Below are 19265 nucleotides of genomic sequence, written 5' to 3' on the forward strand. Positions count from 1 at the left end.
CTAAACTGACTGCATTCCGCAATGTACATCAAGAGCTTTAATCCAGAGAGAGTTACAGGAATTAATTTTAGTGTAGGTTTAAATTTTTCTCTTGTAGAACGGGTCACGGTCTGTTGCAGATACTTGTACCGTGGAAACTGCAAAGCCTTAATGGTTGCTATTGTTGGGTGAATTTAATGAGCCATCTGTAATGATCCAGACGATTTCCATCGTGGCCAGTGTACTGAGGTCGATCAGGTACTGGCAGCTTCAGAACATGTGCTATTTATAGGAACACGAGAAAACGCTTCGTTCCCCTTTGCGCCTTAAATCCCATCACTTCCCCTCATTCCTGTCATGCTTCTGTACTCGCCCGTTTCTCTTGTTCCCTATCGGCTTTTGTTTTTGCTTCTGTTGTTTTTGTACTTTACATCAATTCCCCCACACTCCCTCTTATCTTTTGTTTTATTTTTCTAAGCAGGCCTTTCTCTTCTCCTGAGTCCCTCCTTTTTGACATTTTTTGGAAGTGGACCCACACAAATGTCAGTTTATGTGAAGGGATGTTGTAGACTTTGTGGCTCGTGGCATGGCGAAGTCTACACCTCATGAAAACCTTGAAGGAAACTTGCGCATTTTGTCTCTCCACCTGGCAGAGAGCCGTCAAGGACCTTACTGGAAAAGCCACGATAATGGATCCAGTGTGCTGTCAGGCAGAAAATCTGAAGCTGTGTTTCTTAGAAAACTTATCAAAGAAGCACACTTGCATGGGATCCTAAGACTATAGCTGGGCAAATCCTTTACCTTTACTCTCCCTCAGTACTACTCTAAGGCTTGTAACAACTTTAAAATAATTTTGTCAAAGACATACTTTGTTGTTCTTTTCTAGGTGTGAGACTTTTAGGGTTTTTTTTTTTGTTGTTGTCTCTAAATTGATTTCTACTTTGATATTTGTAATGTCCTGATCCTGACCCAAATCCAGATCATTGAATATTGGAGTACCTGCCCATACTGAATCCTGATCCAATACTTGCATTTCCATTACATGTACAGGTGAACCCCGTTAACTCGCGCAGGTTGGGGTCCACAAAATCGGGCCATGAGTTAATGAGGTTGACCACTAAAACTTAAATTCAATTACACAGTAGTCTAAATTTTCAGGGTAAATCGACCGTGAGCAAAGCCGAAACGTGAGTTATGCATACGCGAGTTACTGGCGAAGCAAGGTATTGTAATTGGTCGTGTGTGTGTCTGTCTATTTGTGAAAAAGATAACCACCGGGCAGATTTTCACCAAACTTTGTGGGAATAGTTCTTTGGCATACATGTTGAGATCATTCATTTTTGGAGGCAATCAGACAGAAAATGTATTTTCTGCTATGTCTCCCCAACCAGTAGGGTCAGAGAAATGATCAAAAGTTTATATTGATCAGCAAAATACTTGTGACTTGTGATTGATTGAGAACATACAACTTAAGGACATGTATATGTCCCAGTGTACAGAGTGTACAGTGTTTGCATCAGCCCTCTGATGCCTTTCATTTTCATTAAAGTAACTTCGATGTATATGTGCTGGACAATTGAACAGCTCTGTAAAGCATTGAGGTATAACTACTGGCAATGCAGGCTGCTTCTTAATGTTATTATTTTAAACAAAGTAATAGAGTGAACAAAAATCTGGATGTCATCTGTTCCATGAAGTATCACATTGTAATAGTATTCACGTCAAATGTGATGATTTTGGTGTTTTAATTCTGATGACTTGGCGTTAGTAATGATAATTAAATGTGTGGTAATGCAGCTGTCACACATGAAGATTTAGCCAGCGTATGCCGATGTATAAAAAATGCTACCAATATGCCATTATATGATAGTTGTCACAGTTCTGTGGTCGTCCGGAACACGTCAAATACATCTACATACGTCAATATGCATTGGAGATAAATTCAATATAAGTTAAAATAGGTTCCAAGCAAGTTACTCATAGGTTAGAAATACATTTTGGATACATTAGACGTTATCTCCATGTATTTTGACTTATAAATAGCTTACAAGTAACACGTGTGAACAATCGCATAACTTACCTACAACTTATGACCCACATGTGCCGGACGTATCAGCCATACGCTGGCATGCATCGAAAACATTGTGCACACACAAAATTTCAACGACAACCTTGCCATACTGCGACGTATACTGGCGTACTTCAATGTGCTCTTAACTAGCACAGATCTTACCCATAACATATTAGATCAAGGTGTGACAGGGCCATAAGACAGAAAATAAGGTAGCAACACACACTCCTGCCCAATCGGTGGTGGTTGTGAGGTTAACAGGGTGAAGAAGAACAAAGTAGTACAACCCCTGGCAAAAATTATGGAATCACCGGCCTCGGAGGATGTTCATTCAGTTGTTTAATTTTGTAGAAAAAAAGCAGATCACAGACATGACACAAAACTATAGCCATTTCAAATAGCAACTTTCTGGCTTTAAGAAACACTATAAGAAATCAGGAAAAAAAATTGTGGCAGTCAGTAACGGTTACTTTTTTAGACCAAGCAGAGGGAAAAAAATATGGAATCACTCAATTCTGAGGAAAAAATTATGGAATCATGAAAAACAAAAGAACGCTCCAACACATCACTAGTATTTTGTTGCACCACCTCTGGCTTTTATAACAGCTTGCAGTCTCTGAGGCATGGACTTAATGAGTGACAAACAGTACTCTTCATCAATCTGGCTCCAACTTTCTCTGATTGCTGTTGCCAGATCAGCTTTGCAGGTTGGAGCCAATTGTCATGGACCATTTTCTTCAACTTCCACCAAAGATTTTCAATTGGATTAAGATCCGGACTATTTGCAGGCCATGATATTGACCCTATGTGTCTTTTTGCAAGGAATGTTTTCACAGTTTTTGCTCTATGGCAAGATGCATTATCATCTTGAAAAATGATTTCATCGTCCCCAAACATCCTTTCAATTGATGGGATAAGAAAAGTGTCCAAATATCAACATAAACTTGTGCATTTATTGATGATGTAATGACAGCCATCTCCCCAGTGCCTTTACCTGACATGCAGCCCCATATCATCAATGACTGTGGAAATTTACATGTTCTCTTCAGGCAGTCATCTTTATAAATCTCATTGGAACGGCACCAAACAAAGGTTCCAGCATCATCACCTTGCCCAATGCAGATTTGAGATTCATCACTGAATATGACTTTCATCCAGTCATCCACAGTCCACGATTGCTTTTCCTTAGCCCATTGTAACCTTGTTTTTTTCTGTTGAGGTGTTAATGATGGCTTTTGTTTAGCTTTTCTGTACATAAATCCCATTTCCTTTAGGCGGTTTCTTACAGTTCGGTCACAGACATTGACTCCAGTTTCCTCCCATTCGTTCCTTATTTGTTTTGTTGTGCATTTTTGATTTTTGAGACATATTGCTTTAAAGTAGACCTGTATTTAAATAAATGTGGTCAGATTTCAGAAAGAAATAGCTATGTATTTATATGACCCTTGTGAATGCAGTAAAGTAAATCTGGAAGCCCAAATTTGTAATTCAGTGGAGAAATCTTCGTTTAAAAATGACAAATTTGCAGCTAAAATTTAGCCCTCTGTGAAAACAGTTTGTACAGCCGTATCATTTCCATGACGTCAGGGACAAGACAATGCGCTCCCGCCTTCAGTCCGATTCCGCATTGAAATTGATTTTATCTGCTAGTAATGTTACTTATACACGTCCTGGTTTCAACATCCAAAAGTAAGCTGCAATGAATGTGAGATACAGATCTGTGTGCTCAGATCAGCAACGACATCGACAGCGGGCGCCGTTCGTCCTCTCCCGCTCTCTGCCTCCGCTGCGCTTATTAAGTCTGTGGGCTCGTTAACGAGCTCGTTAGCCGCCGACGCGGGCCACTCACACCGCCCGTGTCTGCTTTGCAGCCGGTGTTGTGCCAGATTCAGCGCACAACACCGGCATCACCTCTCTGTCTACTGAATGGAGCTGCAGCACACTTGGCACAAGTCATGAGATTACGCTCGCTGTTTTAATGCGAAGCAGCCGGTACACCTGTTGCTGCAAGGACAGACTTCTTGCAGCAAAATCCACAGCACCGCACGTCTCGGCAATCGGAGCCCCAGAGCTCCATGGATGCTGAGAGAGGTTTATATATTTTTAATGACTGGGATTCTTTGCGGGTCTCGCCTCCATATCCCGCGATGGTACCGGAGGCGAAAGACAGTAGATTTTCATTGCGACACCACTCAATCAAATGGGCGTATGAAAAAGTCCCCCAAAATAATTTTCAAGCACAAATAAAAGAAATGTGTACTCACCAAACGTGCCGCAAGACAATATGAAGTTTAAAAAAAGTAGATCCTTCCGTATAAGACAAGAAAAAGGTGCAGATGCAAACTGACGTAAAGCCACAAATTACAATTTACAATTCGGACATGTCCCAACTTGTCCTCTAACACGCCGAAACGGAGGTGTTCCTTTGTCTCGCTTCATCAGCGAATCGGTCGTGACGCGCGAAGCCTCCGCGCGGCTTTCCATGACAAAATCTCTTGTTAAAAGTGAAATCTGCCGGAAAATGGCTGATGTCCAGGTCTTGTGATAACCAGAGAAAGAGCACACGACGGTCTCGTATCCACAGAGCCATCAGCTTAGAAATGATCCAGTGGTTTGTGCCGCATCGTCGCAGCTCGCAGCGCGGCGCACCGACCGTCCTTTAAAGGGGTCCTTAAACCTGTAGTTAAAGTCCTTATTCTCTGTGAAGCCCGTAAAATTTTCACTGAAAGCCAGATAAATTTTCGAATGGTTTCCAGGTGCCAGTCTCTAACAGCTTCTGAAAAAATTCTGATGGAAAAAAGTCCTTTTCATTCCGCCATTTCCAGACAATGAAAATCCGACGAGGGGGCGGGACCACTCCTTCCACAAGGCGTGCTCACAGGCGAATGACGTCACCGACAGGCGTGGAAAAACTCACGCATGCGCACGAGGGTTCAAGCATGTCTGACGTAAAAACATATGAATGAAATCCATATAGTTTTTGAAAAAAAATAAAAAGGTACGATACTTTACGGACAGACCTCGTATATATATGTGTATATATATATATATATATATATATATATATATATATAATATGCAAATAGCTGTAATTCATACATGGTTAATGCAAAATCTTTGTCAAACCCCTTGAATTAAGGCTAAAAGTCTACACTACAAGCAAATTTTGATTGCTTTCTTTTTGCCTATATTGTGTTGGTGTACACTGACAAAATCGCACAAAAAAGGGGGTGACATGCCCAAATACTTATGGACCAATTGTGGATAACAAATAAGGCTCAGTGTAGTTTTCTTCCAGCATGCACTATTAACAGGGTAAATAAGGTACATCAGGTGTACCTTCCCACAGTCACATCCTCCAGCTCTCTCTGGAATTTATGATCCCTCCAGCATGTTGTGATTGTGTCTTATCGTCTCCTCCTACTTAGCAACAAGCAGAAGTCCTCAAAGCGAGGCATTCAGGGGCCATTTTAATCATGCGGCTGAACCACCTCAGCTGGCGATTTTCAATGTGAAGGAGCAGCATTTTGACTCTGACCTCCTTCTGCATGTTGAGATTTCGACATCCTGTCTTTAAGGGCGAGCTCAGTCACCCTGCAAAGGAAATTCATTTCAGCTGCTCCCTCTTTGATCTCTTTCTTTATGAAACTACTCTGTTGTGTGTGTGTGTGTGTGGTGTGTGTGTGTGTGTGTGTGTGTGTGTGTGTGTTTGTGTGTGTGTGTGTGTGTGTGTGTGTGTGGGTGTGTGTGTGTGGGTGGGTGGGTGTGACCATAGTGAGGGCTGCACCATGAAACACTTCGGCTATGCCTTGCTGATGATGCCATCCCAGTTTCAGTCTCAAGCTTCATTTTGCCGTAACTTGTGTACGAGGCACCGTTATACTTATTTGATGCCTAAAGTGAAACCATACATATGAATGTCAGTGCTGATGTCATGAAGGGTAAAACATCTTGACAGGCGGGGCGTCAGTGTGAACATAGTCATATCGTATATATAATGTCTTATACCTGCTCACTTACACAAGTCCCTGCTGAGGCAGGGGGTCGTCAGTGTGTGAAATGGAGCACAGCCCGTCATGAGGAAGTGATAATGCTCCTTTGATGTTATCATTATGGAGCTGTCCTGTAAATGCTTTTCCTCTTGTCAAGATCTCCACACCCCATCTGAGCTGTCATTAGTTAAGCTGTAAAGCAAGTTGACACAGGTATGTGTGTGCTGGTGTGTACTACTGAGACCATATGTACATTTGATAGAAGCGAAAGACGTGAGAAAGGTACCACTTGCACCACAGTGCTTGCATATCTGATTGCCACTCTTTCTTCACTTTGGCTCTGTTCATTTGTTCATGTATAAATTTTTACTTATTTATTTTTTTGGGTTGTGCATTGCGAGAACATGAAAGACACAGACTGTTTTGTGGTGTTTTAATGGTGCATCCAGGATCAGATTCAATGCATTATGCATTAGAGTTCCGATGTATCATAAACTAATGCGTCACTGAAATGTAGGCTGCAAAGGAGGGATATTAATGAAGTGCAGAAACATATTCTTATTGTAAGAAAACTTAAAAGTTAAAATGACTCTTTGCTTCAACAGTAATGAATTCTCTCCCTTCTTCCAGCTTGTAAAAGTTGGTCACGCTTATGGCTGTCATATTTCCCAATAAAATTCCACTGAAATCAATCTGAAATTACTTTATGCTGTCCATAGTTAATAATAATAATCTAAAAAAAATCTTAAATTACAAATTAAGAAAGACAAATGGTAAATGGACTGCATTTATATAGCGCTTTTCCATCTGAATCAGACGCTCAAAGCGCTTTACAATTATGCCTCACATTCACCCCGATGTCAGGGTGCTGCCATACAAGGCGCTTACTACACACCGGGAGCAATAGGGGATTAAAGGCCTTGCCCAAGGGCCCTTAGTGATTTTCCAGTCACGCGGGGATTTGAACCCATGATCTTCTGGACTCAAACCCAACACCTTAGCCGCTAGACCATCACCTCCCCCAAAGACAAAGTTAAAAAAAAAAAAAACATTAGACAACCATGACTTCCTAATTTAATTTGGTAGACTGTTCCATAGTGTTGGAGCTTGAAATGAAAAAGCGCACAACATGATGTTTTCCTTTGAACCCTAGGGTTATACAGCAGGCCTGCCCAATGAAATTGCAGGGATGTGCTGGTACATAAGGCTAAACAAACCTGACACATTCATGGCCATAGAAAATAGCATTCAACCATTTAATATCAAAATGGTATTAATAGAACTTTGAAATCAGCCCTCACATATTTTCTTTTTTCCTACATAGGTCCTGAGACCAACTGCTGCCGGTGCTTCTCTCTGCATTCCAAATTTGCATGTTCCACTTAAAATTTGGCCAGTCATATTTCAAATATAATATCTTATAGTTTATAGTGGTAGACCAGAAAATGTGACTTTACAATCTATAATTCTGGAGGACAACAAAAGCATGAGTCAGTGTTTCAGCATCTGCTATTGACAAGCTAGGTCTAATTGTTCCAGTGTTGCATAAATGAAAATTGGTAGTATTTTATTTTCTCTCCAATATCAAAATCAAAAGACAATATTGGCTTAAAATCGCTCAGAAAATTTCATGTTGTATGTTGCAGTCAAAAGGAGCAATCGATGATTTCTGACGTCCGCCAATCCAGATCTGGACCACCTCCAAAATTCAGTGGAGTCTTCCATGCCCTAATATCTGTCTGTGGTGCACATTTGGTGAGAATCCGTGAAGTAGTTTTGAAGTAATCCTTCATATCCTGTATAAAGGGTAATCTTGATCCAGAATCCAGATCTGGATCACCTTCAAAATTCAGTGGAGTCTTCCATCCCCCAATATCTATCTGTGGTGCAAATTTCATCAAAATCTGTGCAGTAGTTTTGATGTAATCCTGCTAAGAGTAACCCTTCAAAGCCTATATAAAGTGAAACTTCATCCAGAATCCAGATCAGGATTTTCTGTATTATCTGTTTAATTTGTGTTTTTGTTGTGCATTGTTTCATATACTTTTTTATTATTGTCATTTATTCTTTCATTAGTAGAGTTGATTTTGTCTAGTGCTTACTGGGATCTGTTGAGGTTGACCACTGAAACTTACTGAAACTGTGTATCAATCAATCAATCAATCAAGTTTTTTTTTTATATAGCGCCAAATCACAACAAACAGTTGCCCCAAGGCGCTCTATATTGTAAGGCAAGGCCATACAATAATTATGAAAAACCCCAACGGTCAAAACGACCCCCTATGAGCAAGCACTTGGCTACAGTGGGAAGGAAAAACTCCCTTTTAACAGGAAGAAACCTCCAGCAGAACCAGGCTCAGGGAGGGGCAGTCTTCTGCTGAGACTGGTTGGGGCTGAGGGAAAGAACCAGGAAAAAGACATGCTGTGGAGGGGGGCAGAGATCGATCACTAATGATTAAATGCAGAGTGATGCATACGGAGCAAAAAGAGAAAGAAACAGTGCATCATGGGAACCCCCCCACAGTCTACGTCTAAAGCAGCATAACCAAGGGATGGTCCAGGGTCACCTGATCCAGCCCTAACTATAAGCCTTAGCGAAAAGGAAAGTTTTAAGCCTAATCTTAAAAGTAGAGAGGGTATCTGTCTCCCTGATCTGAATTGGGAGCTGGTTCCACAGGAGAGGAGCCTGAAAGCTGAAGGCTCTGCCTCCCATTCTACTCTTACAAACCCTAGGAACTACAAGTAAGCCTGCAGTCTGAGAGCGAAGCGCTCTAATGGGGTAATATGGTACTACGAGGTCCCTAAGATAAGATGGGACCTGATTATTCAAAACCTTATAAGTAAGAAGAAGAATTTTAAATTCTATTCTAGAATTAACAGGAAGCCAATGAAGAGAGGCCAACACGGGTGAGATATGCTCTCTACTGCTAGTCCCCGTCAGTACTCTAGCTGCAGCATTCTGAACCAACTGAAGGCTTTTTAGGGAACTTTTAGGACAACCTGATAATAATGAATTACAATAGTCCAGCCTAGAGGAAATAAATGCATGAATTAGTTTTTCAGCATCACTCTGAGACAAGACCTTTCTGATTTTAGAGATATTGCGTAAATGCAAAAAGGCAGTCCTACATATTTGTTTAATATGCGCTTTGAATGACATATCCTGATCAAAAATGACTCCAAGATTTCTCACAGTATTACTAGAGGTCAGGGTAATGCCATCCAGAGTAAAGATCTGGTTAGACACCATGCTTCTAAGATTTGTGGGGCCAAGTACAATAACTTCAGTTTTATCTGAGTTTAAAAGCAGGAAATTAGAGGTCATCCATGTCTTTATGTCTGTAAGACAATCCTGCAGTTTAGCTAATTGGTGTGTATCCTCTGGCTTCATGGATAGATAAAGCTGGGTATCATCTGCGTAACAATGAAAATTTAAGCAATACCGTCTAATAATACTGCCTAAGGGAAGCATGTATAAAGTGAATAAAATTGGTCCTAGCACAGAACCTTGTGGAACTCCATAATTAACTTTAGTCTGTGAAGAAGATTCCCCATTTACATGAACAAACTGTAATCTATTAGACAAATATGATTCAAACCACCGCAGCGCAGTGCCTTTAATACCTATGACATGCTCTAATCTCTGTAATAAACTTTTCAATCAATCAATCAATCAATTTTTTTATATAGCGCCAAATCACAACAAACAGTTGCCCCAAGGCGCTTTATATTGTAAGTCAAGGCCATACAATAATTATGTAAAACCCCAACGGTCAAAACGACCCCCTGTGAGCAAGCACTTGGCTACAGTGGGAAGGAAAAACTCCCTTTTAACAGGAAGAAACCTCCAGCAGAACCAGGCTCAGGGAGGGGCAGTCTTCTGCTGGGACTGGTTGGGGCTGAGGGAGAGAACCAGGAAAAAGACATGCTGTGGAGGGGAGCAGAGATCGATCACTAATGATTAAATGCAGAGTGGTGCATACAGAGCAAAAAGAGAAAGAAACAGTGCAGACTTTTATGGTCAACAGTATCAAAAGCAGCACTGAGGTCCAACAGAACAAGCACAGAGATAAGTCCACTGTCCGAAGCCATAAGAAGATCATTTGTAACCTTCACTAATGCTGTTTCTGTACTATGATGAATTCTAAAACCTGACTGAAACTCTTCAAATAGACCATTCCTCTGCAGGTGATCAGTTAGCTGTTTTACAACTACCCTCTCAAGAATCTTTGAGAGAAAAGGAAGGTTGGAGATTGGCCTATAATTAGCTAAGATAGCTGGGTCAAGTGATGGCTTTTTAAGTAATGGTTTAATTACTGCCACCTTAAAAGCCTGTGGTACATAACCAACTAACAAAGATAGATTGATCATATTTAAGATTGAAGCATTAAATAATGGTAGGACTTCCTTGAGCAGCCTGGCAGGAATGGGGTCTAATAAACATGTTGATGGTTTGGATGAAGTAACTAATGAAAATAACTCAGACAGAACAATCGGAGAGAAAGAGTCTAACCAAATACCGGCATCACTGAAAGCAGCCAAAGATAACGATACATCTTTGGGATGGTTATGAGTAATTTTTTCTCTAATAGTCAAAATTTTGTTAGCAAAGAAAGTCATGAAGTCATTACTAGTTAAAGTTAATGGAATACTCAGCTCAATAGAGCTCTGACTCTTTGTCAGCCTGGCTACAGTGCTGAAAAGAAACCTGGGGTTGTTCTTATTTTCTTCAATTAGTGATGAGTAGAAAGATGTCCTAGCTTTACGGAGGACTTTTTTATAGAGCAGCAAACTCTTTTTCCAGGCTAAGTGAAGATCTTCTAAATTAGTGAGACGCCATTTCCTCTCCAACTTACGGGTTATCTGCTTTAAGCTACGAGTTTGTGAGTTATACCACGGAGTCAGACACTTCTGATTTAAAGCTCTCTTTTTCAGAGGAGCTACAGCATCCAAAGTTGTCTTCAATGAGGATGTAAAACTATTGACGAGATACTCTAACTCCCTTACAGAGTTTAGGTAGCTACTCTGCTCTGTGTTGGTATATGACATTAGAGAACATAAAGAAGGAATCATATCCTTAAACCTAGTTACAGCGCTTTCTGAAAGACTTCTAGTGTAATGAAACTTATTCCCCACTGCAGGGTAGGTCCATCAGGGTAAATGTAATGTTATTAAAAAATGATCAGACAGAAGGGAGTTTTCAGGGAATACTGTTAAGTCTTCTATTTCCATACCATAAGTCAGAACAAGATCTAAGATATGATTAAAGTGGTGGGTGGACTCATTTACTTTTTGAGCAAAGCCAATAGAGTCTAATAATAGATTAAATGCAGTGTTGAGGCTGTCATTCTCAGCATCTGTGTGGATGTTAAAATCGCCCACTATAATTATCTTATCTGAGCTAAGCACTAAGTCGACAAAAGGTCTGAAAATTCACAGAGAAACTCACAGTAACGACCAGGTGGACGATAGATAATAACAATAAAACTGGTTTTTGGGACTTCCAATTTGGATGGACAAGACTAAGAGACAAGCTTTCAAATGAATTAAAGCTCTGTCTAGGATTTTGATTAATTAATAAGCTGGAATGGAAGATTGCTGCTAATCCTCCGTGTAAAAAAAAAAAAAAAAAAAAAAAAAATATATATATATATATATATATATATATATATATATATACGTACACACATTTTTATTGATAACAACAAACATGTGACTTTTCAGTATAGATAGTACCCATTCAATTGAGTTGGAAATTTTTGGTCTCCCCCATATCACAAACATGAACATTACCTTTCTTGCAAAATGTTAAAGCAGTGTATGTACGCACTTCACTGCACCACCGCTTCAGTGTTGACATGAGTGATATCACTGTGGAATGCATGTTTGTAAAATGTATTTTGTTTTAGTGCTTCGCTGGCTTGAAGCGACAATTTCTATTACTGCTGCTTGGCACTTTTCTCTGCTCCAAAGCCGTATCTTAAGTTGGTTAATGTAGCGCTCTTATTGACTCGGGTGTCTCAGTACACAAATTTTTAGTCAGTGCCTTCTTATTAAGACCCATTAGAAGGTTAACATGTCAATTTCGGATGGCTAGCCTCATAACGAATGTGCCGGGGATTGATAAAATGTCGACACATACCATAAATATATGTTCTGTCTCTGCCAGCTCTGGCCTTTACTTTGCTTTTTGTTTGTAACAGATGGCGTGTGCTTGCAGGAATGTGGAGAGTGGCTTAGTCATATGTCTTTTCTTGTGGCAATTTTTCCAATGAAAGATGTCTTCAACAGGATTTATTGTTGAACAATTAATTAGCTGAGCTGCAGCAGCAAATGTAGCAGACCAGTAGAATGGTCCAAAACCTTTTCTATTCCCGTACATACAGTGAGGAAAATAAGTATTTGATCACCCTGCGGTTTTGCAAGTTCTCCCACTTAGAAATCATGGAAGGGTCTGAAATTTTCATCTGAGGTGTATGTCCACTGTGAGAGACATAATCTAAAAAAAAAAATCCTGAAAACACAATATATGATTTTTTTTAAAAAATAATTTATTTGTATGTTACTGCTGCAAATAAGTATTTGAACACCTACCAACCACCAAGAATTCTGGCTCACACAGACCTGTTAATTTTTCTTTAAGAAGCCCTCTTATTCTGCACTCTTTACCTGTATTAATTGCACCTGTTTGAACCTGTACAAAAGACACCTGTTCACACATTCAATCAATCACACTCCAACCTGTCCACCATAGCCAAGACCAACGAGCTGTCTAAGGACACCAGGAACAAATCTGTAGACCTGCACAAGGTTGGGATGGACTACAGGACAACAGGCAAGCAGGTTGGTAGAAGACAACTGTTGTGTTTCTTCCACTTTCTAATAAATAAACATAAGATGACTGTCAATCTCCCTCGGTCTGGGATTCCAACCAAGATCTCACTTTGTGGGGTAAGGATGATTCTGAGAAAGCTCAGAACTACACAGGAGGACCTGGTCAATGACCTGAAGAGAGCTGGGACCACAGTCACAAAGATTACATTAGTAACACATGATGCTGTCATGGTTTAAAATCCTGCAGGGCAGCAAGGTCCCCCTGCTCAAGCCAGCACATGTCCAGGCCTGTTTGAAGTTCACCAGTGACCATCTGGATGATCCAGAGGAGGCATGGGAGAAGGTCATGTGGTCAGATGAGACCAGAATGGAGTTTTTTGGAATCAACTCCACTTATCATGTTTAGAGGATGAGAACAACCCCCCAAAAAAACATCCCAACCGTGAAACATGGGGGTGGAAACATCATACTCTGGGGGTGCTCTTCTGCAAAGGGGACAGGACGACTGCACCGTATTGAAGGGAGGATGGATGGGGTCATGTATTGTGAGATTTTGGCAAACAACCTCCTTCCCTCAGTAAGAGCATTGAAGATGGGTCATGGCTGGGTCTTCCAGCATGACAATGACCCCAAACACACAGCCAGGGCAACTAAGCAGGGGCTCCGTAAGAAGCATTTCAAGGTCCTGGAGTGGCCTGGCTAGTCTCCAGACCTGAACTCAATAGAAGATCTTTGGAGGGAGCTGAAGCTCCAAACCTGAAAGATTTGGAGAAGATCTGTGTGGAGGAGTTGGCCAAAATCCCTGTTGCAGTGTGTGCAAACCTGGTGAAAAACTACAGGAAATGTTTGACCTCTGTAATTGCAAACAAAGGCTACTGTACCAAATATTAGCATTGATTTTCATAGGTGTTCAAATACTTATTTGCAGCAGTAACATACAAATAAAAAAAAAAAAAAATCATACATTGCGGTTTCCGGATTAGTTTATTTTTTAGTTTATGTCTCTCACAGTGGACATGCACCTAAGATGAAAATTTCAGACCCCTCCATGATTTCAAATACTTATTTCCCTCACTGTAATAATGAGTTCAAAACTATTTCTGCTTGTCGGAGGGGAAACACAGAAGAATAATCCAGAGCCAGACAGAGTTCAAAGACCAAAGTTCCTCAATAGTAGTAACAGCAGTTTCAAGGGATTAAGAAATAGAATTATCTACAACACAATAAGTTCAAAACACAGGAATTTCTATTCCACAGAGTCCAAAGGAGCAGACGAATGACAGGAATCCAAAATGGCGAGAGTCGGAACAATAGCACTGTAACCGGAGCAATAAAACAGTAGTCAAAAACAGAAGTCAGTCACATGGAGTCCAACACCATAACAGGCATGCTAAAGAGTCTAATGGAACCTAATACAATCTGGCAACTAGGAGATATTCTCACAGCATTTTAAAATAACATGGAACAAAGAGACCTGAAGTGTGTGGACATGTGAAGGCGGAGGTCAGTGACCTCCAAAGTCCTCCAAAAGAAGACCTCCAAAGACCTCCAAAGTCAAAGTCACAAAATGAGGGAACCTACCAGAAATTACTCAGACCACAACATGAGACAAAAATGAAAAAAAAAAAAAAAAACAGAATCGAAGCCAAAATGTGATTCACGACAATACTCTGGTTATTCGGTAATGAATAAATTTGTGAAAGTGTTTTGATCATCAGCGTGTGTTAGGTCTGCATGACCTTGTTGTTGTTGTTGTTGTTGTTGTTTGTTGATGAATTTATTTTCCGTTGACCCGCAGTCTTGTTTTTTCCTCTGCTAAAAGTACCAGGTCAACAGCAACAGCGAGGAGTCAGATGGATCTCATGACTGAACTTAATTTCTCTGAATGCTCTTTAAATAATTGCAGTTTCACAGTAAGTGGGGAAGCTGCTGGTCAAACAGGTTAAAAAAAAGGAATGGCGAGAACATAACAATAGAAAACCTGTTGGTTTAATAAGGTTCTGAGATTTTTCAAAAGACCATGGATTAAGTTGGAAAGGTGGGGGTGCGGAGGGTGTAGTGTCTTTTGATGTATTACCTTTTAAAAATACACTTCATTGACTGTTATTCTTGCACCGTCGTAAGGATTGCACTGTCCAGTGTAATATCTGGAGTGACGTTGCAACATCAGATGTCGCCATTTAAAAAATAAAAATAAATAAATAAATAAATTGTTTCTCTAATTTCTGTCTTCTCCTCTTTCTGCCTCTCTGAAGGTTTCTAAAAAGGTCGCTGATCTCATTCTGGAGAAGCAGCCTGCTTATGTCAAGGTAAGCTTCCAGCGTCAGCTCCCGCTCATATACAGCAGTTTTTGACTTTTCATGGCGAGTTCCAGCTCCGTGACACGTCTGCTGAAATTTCATTCCAGATGGATCAGTTTTGCATCTCATCTGAGTTTTTGAAATTGGTATCTTTTCTCAGGATGTGACATGTGATTAGACAGCCGTTTATTGTGATGCTCTTAGTTTGTGAATAGATGTGCAACTGCTGCTGAAATGCACTTTCTGTATCCATGGCAATATGAGATTCAACACATTCATGGCCATAGAAAAGTTTTTGGACACAAACTTGTTATGCCTGCCAACCCCCAAAGTAAATGGGCTGATTCTCCATTTACCATCTCATGCAGATGCTAAAAGCACTTTACAATGTTACTTCATGTTTACCCATTCACTTACAAACTCACTCACAGCTTGTTGCTATGCATTTGCACACTGGTTCACATCTGTCTGCTGCAGCCAGGTTATAATGATGACAGGCTCTGATTTTGACTGTCAGGGATGAGTTTGGGCATGTGAGTAGAGCAGGAGTGAGCCTGAAGCAGCATATTTGGGGGGAAAAAGAACATCCTGGAGCATCATCTTAGCCTCTCAAGCTGTCCATCCCCCCTCCCCCCCACTGACTTGTTCAGCTGGACAACAGCTGTCACATGATCAGCACATCCCAGGAATCACATCTCATGTCGAACATTTTGTTTTCTTTTTTGGAACAAGCAACAAGCAGTGACAGTAGTTATTGGTGTTGGGTGGAAATTGACTGGAGCAGTTAAAAGATAATGAGCAGATCGATCTGTAGTGGCTGTGAGCAGCAGAGCAGGTGCACTGTATGGCTCTTCCCACCCAGCCAAGCTTTACGTGGCATCAAAAGTCGCAATTACCTTTAAATCACCAATGAATGAGGCTTGAAACAGATTTGGGAAAAAAAATGTATGGTGGAGGTGATGGTCTAGTAGTTAAAGCGTTGGGTTTGAGACCAGAGGATCCTTGGTTCAAATCCCAGCCTGACTGGAAAATCACTAAGGGCCTTTGGGCAAGGTCTTTAATCCCCTAGTTGCTCCTGGTGTGTAGTGAGCACCTTGTATGGCAGCAGCCTCACATCGGGGTGAATGTGAGGCATTATTTGTAAAGCACTTTGAGCGTCTGATGCAGATGGTAAAGTGCTATATAAATGCAGTCCATTTAAATGTATTTAATGCAATTTTTGACTGTTGAAACTTGCAACATGGGATCAGATTCAAATCGCATATGCACTAGGATCTGATTTTTAGTACTGGCATTCTGAACAAAACTGAAATTTCCTCGAAGGATTATTTTGTACCACTTATGCTAAAAAATCAGTTACTTAGAGATACTTAGATGATGTGTACCGTACAACGTCAGCTATGACAGCAGAGAAAGATCGGCAAGTTTTTGCTTGGCAGTGGCACCTAAAAGATCTCTGGGTTTCTTGAAAATGCTTGAATTGCATGAACTCATTTTAAGCAGTAGTTCTGTTGATTTGTTTACTGTAATTAGATCATTAGTAACTATGTGTCCCATCAGATCTGGAATAGTGCATCATCTATATCAGATGTGATTTTTGATATTAGTAAGAAATATATTTGATGTTGGGGTCAACTAAACATTATTGAACAGGCTGGTTTGTATGAACTTCCTTCTGATTTACAGAATAAAAATGATAGCAGGTCTTATTGACAGACATTGGAGTATTTCTGCTGAGTGAGCTTGTCCCGTATTCAGTTTTGCTGCTGCTGGTGGTGGAGGGCAGAGGTCATTTCAGTTTCCTTCACTTCAGGCTCAAAGACCAAAAGAAATCAAGACCAGTAATATACAGCAACTGGGGCTTTTCTCCTCATTCATAAAGATGCTTTATCTGACATTTCCACTGTGAATTACAGGAAAGGCAGTGGAAAAAAAATGGGGACACAAATCTCCAAGGCTTCTCCTTGTTCTGTGTTTACTCTACTGCAGTTTACCTGCTCCTCTACATGCAGTTTTCTGGTTTACTCCTGCTACGGCATTTTTCTCTACCTTGTCTCTTATTATTAAGCAGAAGCACAAACCTCCACAGAAACCCATTTCCTTGGGGCGCAACACTGCTTCCAGTGCTGCGTAACGTATTGCTAAAATGTGCAGACACATACACTCAAGCCCTGGCATGCAAACTGATGATCCATGGAGTCCTGTCCTCACTTGCGGCTTTAGCACAGTCATGTTGATTCCCTGTAGCGATAGATATAGCATTAGCAGCACAAAATAAGAGTGCATGAAAAGTGTCAAAGTGTGTGTGTGTTTGTGAACTATATACGAGGTCTGTTAGAAAAGTATCCGACCTTATTATTTTTTTTAAAAACCGTATGGATTTGAATCACGTGTGATTGCGTCAGACAAGCTTGAACCCTCGTGCGCATGCGTGAGTTTTTTCATGCCTGTCGGTTGCGTCATTCGCCTGTGAGCAGGCTTTGTGTGAGGTGTGGTCCACCCCTCTTGTCTATTTTTTATTGCGAAAAAATGTCTGAACGATTTGGAGCTTTGCTGCATCAATTTTTTCCCAGAAACTGTGAGAGACCTCCAGGTGGACACCGTTCGAAAAATTAATATGGCTTTCAGGGACGATTTTATGGGGATTAAACAGATTACGGAGTGTTATGCCACTTTAAGGACGACCCACAACTGCTGAGAGCACGGCGCGCTCTCAGCCCCCATCGACAGGCACTTTTTCTGGCACATTCCACCGTTACAGGAGTTTTTTTCATGGAAAGAAAAGCGGAGGGACGCGCCACGGCTCCGTTCATTACGTGGGACAAAACCACCTCGGTGTTGGTCTCTCAGGACAGCTTTCAGGTGGATTTCAGACGGATTCCGGTTGCTTTCCAGTCATGTGAATATCCGATTGTGATTGTGCATGAGCTGGACATGCCAGAACATGTCCCGTGAGGCTTCATCACAGCGTTTCTTTTCGCCGAGCGGCTGCACCGCAACGCGCGGTGGAGCAGCTTCTCTTTCCATGACAAAAACTCCTGTAACAGTGAAATGTGCCATTAACTGGACGCTGTCTTGATCCGGTATGTCATCTGACTAGCACAGGAATTGTGAAAAGACGTGGACATCAGCACTTTTTCCGGCACGGCTTTCCATGACAAAATCTCTTGTTAAAAGTGAAATCTGCCAGAAAATGGCTGATGTCCAGCTCTTGTGATATCCAGAGAAATTGCACACGACGGTCCCGGCTCCACACAGCGATCCGTTTAGAAATGATGTGGTGGTTTCTTCCTCTCGATGGCGGCTCGGAGCGCGGCGAGCCATGCGCCATTGTGGGCCGTCCTTAAAGCTGTAGTAACAATCCTTATTCTCTGTGAAACCCGTAAAATTTTCACCGAAAGCCAGATAAATTTTTCAAATGGTTTCCAGCTGCCTGTCTCTAACAGTTTCTGAAAAAATTCTGATGGGGAAAAAAAGCCCAAATCATTCCGCCATTTCCTCGCAATGAAACGACGACGAGAGGGGTGGACCAGTGCTCACTCAAAGCCTACCCACAGGCGAATGACGCAACCGACATGCGCACGAAGGTTCAAGCTTGGCTGATGTAAAAACATATGAATCTTATCCATATATTTTTTTGCATAAAATAAAAAGGTCGGATACTTTTCTCACAGACCTCATATATATATATAATATACTGTTCACAAATTTGTCTGAGCACGTCTCCTTTGCTGAGATAATCCATCCCACCTGTGGCATATCAAGATGCTAATTATGCCCTGGTCAGACGGCACTAACGGACACCGAAGCCAAAACGAAACAAGAAATCTGGACTTACGTTGACTTTCGGAGACATCATCTAACCGTCGTCCAGCTTTGTTTCTGTAGTTGGCGCTTCATCAGAATTTTCAGACTGTTGAAAACTGTGAATGAATCCTGATGACAACCTCAATTTGTCTGTATTCCGTTTTGCTTTCTGGCTTGACGGTTCCACATCATTTGCGTAGTTCCCATAACGTCAGCTTTCCGTTTGTCGTCCAGCCTCGCTCTCTCTCCCCCTCCCTCCCTCCCTCCAGCCTCTCAACGTCT

General features: G+C 41.1%; 1 protein-coding gene across 1 annotated transcript in view; it reads left to right on the forward strand.

The window, feature by feature from the left end:
- vps50 (VPS50 EARP/GARPII complex subunit) overlaps positions 1-19265 on the forward strand; it is a 208962-nt gene that overhangs the window by 22216 nt on the left and 167481 nt on the right. Inside the window, exon 5 of the mRNA XM_034161518.1 lies at positions 15132-15185. Within this exon, the coding sequence (XP_034017409.1) occupies positions 15132-15185 (54 nt within the window). The remainder of the gene's footprint in view (positions 1-15131; positions 15186-19265) is intronic.

The sequence above is a fragment of the Thalassophryne amazonica genome, chromosome 20 (assembly GCF_902500255.1).
Source record: "Thalassophryne amazonica chromosome 20, fThaAma1.1, whole genome shotgun sequence".
NCBI lineage: Eukaryota > Metazoa > Chordata > Actinopteri > Batrachoidiformes > Batrachoididae > Thalassophryne > Thalassophryne amazonica.